The sequence below is a fragment of the Pseudoliparis swirei genome, unplaced genomic scaffold (genome assembly GCF_029220125.1).
Source record: "Pseudoliparis swirei isolate HS2019 ecotype Mariana Trench unplaced genomic scaffold, NWPU_hadal_v1 hadal_147, whole genome shotgun sequence".
In the NCBI taxonomy this organism is placed as follows: Eukaryota; Metazoa; Chordata; class Actinopteri; order Perciformes; family Liparidae; genus Pseudoliparis; species Pseudoliparis swirei.
The window spans coordinates 1-8,774 of NW_026613383.1; the positions used below are offsets into that span (position 1 = coordinate 1).

The following is an 8,774-nucleotide window of genomic DNA, read 5'->3' on the forward strand; positions in this document are numbered from 1 at the left end:
GGAGAAACGGCAACGACATTCCTGGAAACGGGTGATTCAGGAATAGGTCACCCAACTGCTGTGTGTGTGTGTGTGTGTGTGTGTGTCCCAGTTGAGAGACAGCATGCAAGCCGAGATGCAGGTGAAGGAAAAGGAGTCGGAGCAACAGAAAAAGAGGATCGAGGAGTTGGAGCTGACGCAGGAGAAACTGGAGGCCGCTCTCACCATGGAGATCCAGGCTCGGCTGGAGGAGGAGAGGGCCAGGCAGGAGCTGGAGAGGTAGTGAACACACACACACACACACACACACACACACACACAGACACACACCCCGTCTCGACCTATCTTAAACCAAACCCTGCGTCTCCTCCAGGTTGCTGCAGGCGGAGGAAGAGAAGAAGAAGCAGTTCCAGCTGCTCCAGGAGCAGCAGAGGGCCCTGCAGAGCCTCAGCCCCGTACCGGAGGCCTCGGACGGCGGTCCGGACCCCCGGAGCCCCTCGGCTCTGCACTCGGCCTCCAGGGAGCTGCAGGACCTGCGGGCTTCTCGCCAGAGGAGCCACCAGCACCTGGAGGTGGGACGGAGTTTGCGGCACGTTTTTTAAATCCTTTTAAACGCTCGTTAGAAGAAGAAAATACTAAACTCTTGTTTGACTTTTGTGGTTTCAGGAGTTGCAAGAGAAGCTGAGGGACGCCAGTCAACACGTCCGGCACTGGAACGTCCAGCTGAACCGCCTGATGAAGCCCATCGGGCCTGGAGGTCTGAACCCTGCCTGCTCTACCAGGGGTGTCATGTTGAGAACAATAACTGTATTTATGCAGCTCTTTGGTTTGTCTGTCCAGTTTTACCTCACAGTAAAGCTGTGGAAACAATACATATTGCTTTCATTTTTTATTATATTTTTTTAATTGAGCACAGATTAGATTATAACAATGAGGAGCATACAAGGTAAATATATAGTTTAGATTTTAGAAAATACTTTACTTATCTGTAGTTTATCACTACTAAAGAGAAGCGATGCATTTTTTTCCTTCTAAATATTCATATTTAAAAAAGTCAGTCAATGTTAATTATTGAGTACGTACTTTGATAAATTTGAAGAATTGTACAGATAATTAAAGAATACAATATTGTTTTTAATGTGGCTACGGATGTGCATCAAAATACAGTCAAAACATAGGTTTAGTTTTTTCTTCATGAAAGGGCAGCAGTTCCCTAGAAAGCGTTGAAAAATGTGATTTAAAAACACAATTGTTAAAAAATCTCTTAAAATTAATCTAGATCTGCATACAAATTAAACGTCTGTTCCCGAAACCATTGTTCTAACTTTCCTCTCAATCTTATTGAAAACTGCTCGCACATTTTTTTCAAATAACTCCTAAAATCACTACTTTTGCAGTCATTAGGCTACCTAAAAAGTAAAAAGTCAAACTTTGTTGTTAACAGGTTTTTTCTTCTTTTATTTTTGCAGAACGTTTGGAACATCGGCAATTATCAAAACAAACGTGTCCCAAAAAGGAAGGAGCGCTGGCGAGTAACGAGTTCATCTCCAAATTCAAGAAGAGGGCCGAAGAGAACAACCAGACGGCCGAAGACCGCGACGCGGTGGAGGAGCGGTTGGAGGAGCGGTTGGAGGCCGCCGACCTGTCGGACGGATCCGACGGATCCGACGAGTCTCAGGAAAAACCCGACGGACAAATGTGATCCAGAATGTTTCACATCTAATTCGGCATTTGTTTGAGACCGAGACCTTGATGAGAAAAGTTATTTACAATAGAGAAAAGAACAAATGTTGTAATATTTATATTTTGAAATGCATAGAGAGAGAGAGAGATGGAGAGCAGTGTGATGCACAATTTAATGAACACAAATTTTGACTAAGATCAACTGACATTTACAGTTTTGTACAATACATTTGGTCACATTTGAATGCAACATTGCACAAGATTGAAAGGTTTACTTTTAGGGGTTTTAATAGATCCTTTCATTTTTTAAACAATTTTTTATTTTTAGTTGAGTAAAACGTTCAGCATTTAAAACCAAGTCACTGATATTGAGATAATACTGAGTGACAGCCCAATATGTTCAGCTCATAAAGACATCGTTGAGGTCATTTAGAAACAGTATCCACTCATTCTAGTCACAATGTTAGCCAACTTCCCGATATATATATTTTTTTTATTGTTACAAAAATGTATATATATATCGAGAGAAATAAATAATTGTGAATACCTGTCAAATATAAAAAATATACATATATATAGACTCTATATATATGTATATTTTTATATATATGCCACACACGTCGTAACATCTAGTGCCCCGGTGTGAATGACTTCCGCATCCAGCGCCACGAGAGCAGCAGCAGCCAATTAGATCCAACAGCGGAGCAGCTCAGCGCTGATTGGCTCTCACAACGCAGCGTTCTGGTTCTGTGCTTTGAAGTCGCTAGTGAAGTCGCACTGAACCAGAGTGTGTAAATAGAGCAGACTCGAGCACTGTTCTGAGGTCTACTTGAGGATCTGGGAGAGTCCTGTGGACGAGGATGTGTAACCCAGGTACTCGTAGACTGGGCGGATGGGGTGGGGATAGAGCAGATATATCTCTGATATACATGTACATACATAAATACATGGTGAACTAATCTTACATGAGGTTGTTCAGCTGTAGTAAGACGGCATTGAAGGCCGAGGTAGAAAATGCACGGCCCGCCACTGATATAGAGAGATTGTTATTGAGGGAGGGAAGTGGTACATTTGTTTTCGTACAATGTCAATAAATTCCTCATGACATACTGTGACCGGTAGGTAGCACTGCAGCGGGGGAAAAGAACCGAAACGTGAACCGGAAACAAAATAAATTCAACCTCTCAAAGACGTCACTCAAAATGGCGACTCTCAGGTCCGTGTCACGCTGACCGTTAAACCACGATTTTAAAAAAAAGTAGTTCAATCAGGGCCGTTTCTTCCGGGCAAATCATGAGTCTACTCTAACCGACGAGCGCCTCATCGGGGTGACGACGCCATGTTGTCTTCAGTAGTTTCCGTTGGCGCCGCCAGGTCGCTGGCCTCTCTGAGCAGGAGGCTGTCCACCAACCGGCCGGGCTCCCCGGGTGGAGCTCACCGCCCTGCACCCGAAGCCCGCGTTCCTCTCCCGGACGACGAGCCGGACGACGAGCCGGACGACGAGCCGCCCGCGGCGAATTGGAGACCCGCGAAGGACCCCAGCGGCTGCTCCGTGCTCCTCTTCCCCGGCCAGGGCAGCCAGTTCGCGGGCATGTGCAGAGGGCTTCTGAAGTACCCCAACGTCAAGGAGATGTTCTCCGCGGCCCAGAAGATCCTCGGGTACGACCTGCTGTCTCTGTGCCTGCAGGGACCCGAGGAGGAGCTCGCGAAGACCGTCCACTGTCAGCCGGCGGTGTTCGTGACGTCACTGGCTGCGGTGGAGCGGCTCAACCACGAGAACCCACAGGTAGAAAGTGCATGTGTGTTAGCTGTACAACAGCCCACATTTAGAGGTCACAACATGATGAAAGTGATTTTTAATGGGTTTTTTCCGACTACATAATTTTGTACCTATTTATACATGAAATCAAATGTTAATCTGCAGATTAACCATTAACTATAAGAGTCATATTTGCCTCTGAAACTGTATAGCTGATGTGAGGGACTTAATGTGTTTATGTAAATTCATAACCACATCTTATCTCGTTTTAATGCATCCCTTCACACTTCTCACTGCAGCCCACTGCTCCTTAATAACTAAGGATGGGTCAAATACAGAGAAGAATTTCCCCACAGGGATCAATAAAGGCTTTATTATTATTATGAATATTATTAATGCGTCCCTTCACACGTCTCCCCGCAGGCCGTGGAGACGTGTGTTGCTGCTGCAGGTTTTAGCGTCGGAGAATTTGCCGCACTGGTTTTTTCGGGCGCCATGAACTTTGTCGAAGGTGAGCGTGTTTCCTAACTGATGCGCGACGAAGATGATTTCTGAGTTGAAGGGTGACATGCAATGCCCCCCCCCCCTCTCTCTCTCTGTGTGTCCTCCAGCTCTGTACGTGGTGAAGGTTCGTGACGAGGCCATGCAGAAAGCGTCCGAGCTGGTTCCCAGTGGGATGCTGTCGGTCATCGGTAGACCTCAGGCAAATTATAAATACGCGTGTGTGCAGGCTAAAGAGCACTGCAGGAGCCTGGGGGTCGAGCAGCCGGTGTGCTCCGTCGCCAACTACCTGTTCCCGGATGGCAGAGTCTTCGCAGGGCACCAAAAGGTACGGCTATGAAGAGATAATATGATGAACACATTTACCGCTTTGTGTATTTCAGTAACATAAATCTGTATAAAAGTGTGTTGGCATTCCTGCGTTGTCTTCTCAGGCTCTGGATTTCCTGCAGGAGAACTCGCGACGCCTCCATTTCGTGAGGACCAACCCTCTCCCGGTCAGCGGGGCCTTTCACACGGAGCTGATGGCGTCGGCTACTGAACCCCTCAGAGAGGTGCTCCGCCAGGTGGAGGTCAGTCGAACCTTCTTATAAAGCCACAGAGCCTATATGACAGATGTGGTTTATTTATCCCTCCCATAAGATGACTATTTGTATAAAAATCAACAATGGAATGTCCAAAATACAATAAATGGGACGGGGTGTGGCTTAGTGCCCTCTAGTGGCGTGGCTGCAGATTGCAAACGGCAGCAATCCGTTTCCATAAAAACACGGTCGGAGCAACTGAAGGTAGTTTTGCATTCTGCGGCTCGTGTTTACAGCAGTTTCACCAGCGTGTCGGAGAACTGCGGTAACGTGCAAACACAAAAGGCTCTCAGAGGGTATGGGGGGTTGTGTTTGGTTTGTCCTTTCTAGGCTACTGTAGAAACATGGCGACGCAAAATAGAGGATTTTGTGAACCTGTAGATGTAGATATAAAGTGATCATACTAAGATGACAAACACACAACCATGCTAAGTTTATGTCGACTAATAAACACAAAGTTCTGTATATGATGTCCCGTTCCTGACCCTTTTTTAAACGACCCCCTTGAACCGCCACGTTATTGTGAATAACTCAGTGGAGGTTGGAACATATTATTTAAAATGAGATACAGCTGCCCAAATGAATCAATTTAATTAATCTGTTAATGAATTAATACAAATTGTGTGTTTTTAATAATTATTATATCTTTAATGTTCCAAAGTGCTTCACATAAAAACTAAGTGTTAACCATTTAAAACTAGGAAAACAGAATAAAAACTATACTAAGATAAGTTTGAGCTTGCATTTAAAAGAAAGCCACGACCTCGATAATCAAATAATCGTAGAATTTTTTTCTTTTTTTCCTTCCATTTTATCATTTTAATTTACCATTTCAGATTATATATATTTTTTAAATCATGCCCACTGCCCCCCCTTTCAATATCTCCACAACTCGCGTAAAATAAATATTCATAACCTATACAAATAGCCATTTTCTTCTGGCCGCCACTGCTCGCCTTCTCCACTGCCCGCCGTCTAACGGGTTCTCTCCCCGTCCAGGTGCGCCGGCCCGAGATCAACGTGTACTCCAACGTGGACGGCAAGCGCTACATGAACGAGAGCCACGTGCGCCGGCAGCTGGTGAAGCAGCTGGTGTCGCCCGTGAAGTGGGAGCAGACCCTGCACGAGATCTACGAGCGGACGCAGGGCCGGAAGTTCCCCCTGACCTACGAGGTCGGCCCGGGGAAGCAGCTGGGCGCCACGCTGCGAAAGTGCAACCGCAAGGCGTTCATGGCGTACGCGCACGTGGAGGTCACCGCCGACGAGGACGACTGAACGTGGACCTCCGGGTGCATTTCAGTTTAGTGCGTGACCGTTAGACCGGCGAGCTCCTGTGGTTGCTTCTTCCGGTCTTGTACGGTCATTATTATGTAATTAAATGTTTGTTTGTTTTAATTAACGAGACTGCAAAGTGTCATCATTTCAAAGTTTATTGGCATGGCCTGAAGAAAAAGATTCAAATTTGAAAAAGTCCAGCTCCCTTCATTTTTATTTTTATGTTTTTTAATTTTTTTATAAAGCCAGGCTGCATATTTTGTATAAAAACGTCGGCCTCTTAAACCAGTAAGAAACTCATCTGGATACAAAAGACTGCAGATCAGCAACAGTCCAGCCATGGGGAAACACGCTTCTTGACATTTAATACAACTGAACCAACACGTCACTGCTACAATACGCTGGCCGCTTCCTTGGGCAACACTGTAAAAACCCATCAAAACTATTTCCACATGTTATGACAAAATTTTACAGTTCTATTTTTGTTGTACTCCTGTTTACGGTCATATAGCGTCAAATTCAATACATCATTCAAACGGTATAAAAAGAAAAGTAAACGGCAGAAACAAACGGCAATAATTGCCATTAATTTGTAAAAATGTAATGGCATAAAAGACCTGCTTATGGTCTGTTATATTTTTTTTAGGCTTTCCATTCCACCCAGAGTCCACCAAGCATGGTCACTGCAGCCACCAGTGCCACAGTCACCAGTGCTCTGTTCCAGCCAGGGCAGCGTACTGGTTTCAAACTGGATGCCTGTGAGATGAAAGAAAGACAAATTATTCTTTTGAGACAAAAACATGACATATTTTTTCTTTTTAAATGTACTTTATTGTTAATGCACAATATGGTATACAGTGATCAAATAAGAATTTTCATTTTGTGTGTGTTTCAATCAGATTACAATTGAAAAGAGGAAAAAGAAAGAAATAAAAATAACAAAGGCAAAACAGAATAACAAATTATTATAATAATGAGTAATGAAACACCCACCCACAGGCCCACCCCACCAATGGCCTTCATATTCTTTCACAGTTTGCATAGTACAATATTGTAAAACTAAATTTACATTTTTAGGTTTAGTTACAGTTAGCCAGACAGACAAGGACAGAGGGACAGATATGTGCATATTTTTTTATTTAATAATGCGTGTAAGTTGTGAGTGTTACCCAGGTTGCCCAGGCGTCCGCTCTGAGGATGCCCATCCCGGGCCCGGTGCTCGCTATCCAGGCCTTCACCGCAGCAGTCAGGCCCTGGAAGCCCCGCAGCTGACTGTGGATGTCTCTGGATGAACAACAAGTCACAATGTCTCAACACCCAGCCACATAATTATTTTTAAAAAGGTTTCTTTTTTTCCTTTTCTGATTCTCATACCGATATACGGTCCTCGTCAGAGCCCGAGCGGGTCTCAGCATGTCGAGAGCGTTGGGGAGCCAGTTTGGAGGTCGGCGGGTCCACTCCCGGTCCAGCTGATCTCCAATAACGGCCAACTGTCGCCCGAAGTCCTGTGCAGCTCTGTCATTTATTCTACACACACACACACACGCAACTTCTTGTTCAGTATTTCTCAATGTGGCCTCTCTCACACACAACTGCTGTTAGAAGTATTCTTAAGGAGTATTCAATGATATTAAAAAATATATAAAATATTATATTATATAATATTATTATAAAATATAAAAATGTACAAAAATGGCAGCATGCAGTGTAATTTGTGTGTATATTATATTAATTATTTAATATAGAATAAAACACATCCCTAAACCAAAGGCTTTATGGATGCTTTATTTTTGCTCCAGTGGATCCCACAGGGTCCGTGGCCTGAAGATGTAGGTTGTTGTTGTTGTTGTTGTTGTACCTGAGGTTCATGTCCAGCAGGGCGTCGGTGCCCACCTCACCAGGTCCAGCCAGGAGGGAGACGATGCGTCTCGGCCGTCTCGTTTGTTCCACCATGTCGTTCTCTGAGGAGATGAACCGGTATTATTCAAATAGTTCACTCGGGGACACGTGAGAGAGAGAAAGTTCCTCGAGCTTCACGCAGGCGAGATAGCGGCGCCATGGTTTTTTGGAAAGCGTTATCGCTGCTCGACTCCCCAACGTTCACAAACAGGCCTGTGTAAACACTGTGGTCATGTGACCAGGATAGGTGGTGGCTGTGTTACCTGAGGACAACACAAGAAACAGGCTCTCCCAGGTTTGAAGAGATGACATCACCTGTTGGATTAAGTCCATTTACTACTGTATGTCAACAACAGTGTGTTTAAAGTTCGACAACTAGTGTGTACACGAAACTGCGACTAATCTACCTTTATTACTGGATTTATGACTTGTTATGTTGCCCAACTGTCAGGTGTGCTCCCACACACACCTGTCCTCAGGCCTCTTCCTGTTGGACCTGCACTCGTGCCTTCATGCAAATGAGCCATTTCCATAACTCAAATCCAACAAACTGCCCTTACAACCTCACCGAGAAGAAACACAACAACACTGACTCCAAATAATGTACTAATGCACTTTATATATGTGTTTACTTCCTATAACGTGTAATAATAAGAAGTGTATAATTACATGGATTAATGTTTTGGGGTTTTTTTCTGATTAGATTACAAAAACACAATCATAATATAGCACTAAACGTGGGAAGTGTAGTAATTTGATTTAAACTTAAGCTCTAAATATATATTCAGAGGACAGTTTTTGAGTGTCGCCTATTGTGCCATATGTATTGTCATAACAAAGTGATGAAGTCATCGCTCACCTAAAGCAAACAAAGGTCGTTAAGAAGATCATAGATTGCGCATTAAGCCTGAAGATATGAATTAATCCTAAAATGACTCATAACATTTACAAAATAAGTATATAGTAGTATGTTGGAACAGTGTTGTGTTGGATATTAAACATATCTCTGCTTATGTCGGACTGTAAAACAGGTGTATGCACAATTTTAAAAAACAAAAGGAAACGTACCTTCTGTGTAGATTAAAGTGGACGCC

General features: G+C 44.1%; 3 protein-coding genes across 4 annotated transcripts; 2 read left to right on the forward strand and 1 right to left on the reverse strand.

Moving 5' to 3' along the window:
• Positions 1 to 51: 51 nt before the first annotated feature.
• On the forward strand, positions 52 to 2,292 carry LOC130191551 (differentially expressed in FDCP 6 homolog). The gene is made up of 4 exons (XM_056411183.1): positions 52 to 258; positions 353 to 551; positions 646 to 736; positions 1,449 to 2,292. Exons 1-4 carry the CDS (start codon positions 104 to 106, stop codon positions 1,679 to 1,681), a joined length of 678 nt encoding a protein of 225 aa, XP_056267158.1. The 5' UTR covers positions 52 to 103; the 3' UTR covers positions 1,682 to 2,292.
• Positions 2,293 to 2,818: 526 nt separating this feature from the next.
• mcat (malonyl CoA:ACP acyltransferase (mitochondrial)) lies at positions 2,819 to 5,905 on the forward strand. Of its 2 annotated transcripts, XM_056411182.1 has the most exons (6): positions 2,819 to 3,448; positions 3,845 to 3,932; positions 4,033 to 4,049; positions 4,152 to 4,250; positions 4,357 to 4,494; positions 5,506 to 5,905. In XM_056411182.1, the coding sequence occupies exons 1-6, from the start codon at positions 3,002 to 3,004 to the stop codon at positions 5,779 to 5,781; spliced, it is 1,065 nt and encodes a 354-aa protein (XP_056267157.1). In that variant the 5' UTR covers positions 2,819 to 3,001; the 3' UTR covers positions 5,782 to 5,905. The 2 variants fall into 2 exon arrangements, with proteins under 2 accessions (XP_056267157.1, XP_056267156.1); XM_056411181.1 differs by having other exon boundaries at positions 2,837 to 3,448; positions 4,033 to 4,250.
• A 17-nt stretch (positions 5,906 to 5,922) lies between these two features.
• On the reverse strand, positions 5,923 to 8,768 carry bik (BCL2 interacting killer). Its single transcript, XM_056411185.1, has 5 exons — positions 8,749 to 8,768; positions 7,640 to 7,742; positions 7,156 to 7,308; positions 6,951 to 7,065; positions 5,923 to 6,537 (listed from the first exon to the last, which is right to left on the reverse strand). The coding sequence occupies exons 2-5, from the start codon at positions 7,732 to 7,734 to the stop codon at positions 6,424 to 6,426; spliced, it is 477 nt and encodes a 158-aa protein (XP_056267160.1). The 5' UTR covers positions 7,735 to 7,742; positions 8,749 to 8,768; the 3' UTR covers positions 5,923 to 6,423.
• Between the last annotated feature and the right edge of the window lie 6 nt (positions 8,769 to 8,774).

Excerpts from the sequence above, each read along its gene's own strand:
- bik (XM_056411185.1), bottom strand. The coding sequence starts at position 7,734 with ATGGTGGAACAAACGAGACGGCCGAGACGCATCGTCTCCCTCCTGGCT. Across the intron at positions 7,309-7,639 it reads CTGCTGGACATGAACCTCAG|AATAAATGACAGAGCTGCAC; the intron begins GTACAACAACAA and ends GTGTGTGTGTAG. Across the intron at positions 7,066-7,155 it reads CTGACGAGGACCGTATATCG|AGACATCCACAGTCAGCTGC; the intron begins GTATGAGAATCA and ends TTGTTCATCCAG.
- LOC130191551 (XM_056411183.1), top strand. The coding sequence starts at position 104 with ATGCAAGCCGAGATGCAGGTGAAGGAAAAGGAGTCGGAGCAACAGAAA. Across the intron at positions 259-352 it reads GCCAGGCAGGAGCTGGAGAG|GTTGCTGCAGGCGGAGGAAG; the intron begins GTAGTGAACACA and ends CGTCTCCTCCAG. Across the intron at positions 737-1,448 it reads GAAGCCCATCGGGCCTGGAG|AACGTTTGGAACATCGGCAA; the intron begins GTCTGAACCCTG and ends TTATTTTTGCAG.
- mcat (XM_056411181.1), top strand. The coding sequence starts at position 3,002 with ATGTTGTCTTCAGTAGTTTCCGTTGGCGCCGCCAGGTCGCTGGCCTCT. Across the intron at positions 3,449-3,844 it reads TCAACCACGAGAACCCACAG|GCCGTGGAGACGTGTGTTGC; the intron begins GTAGAAAGTGCA and ends GTCTCCCCGCAG. Across the intron at positions 3,933-4,032 it reads CGCCATGAACTTTGTCGAAG|CTCTGTACGTGGTGAAGGTT; the intron begins GTGAGCGTGTTT and ends TGTGTCCTCCAG.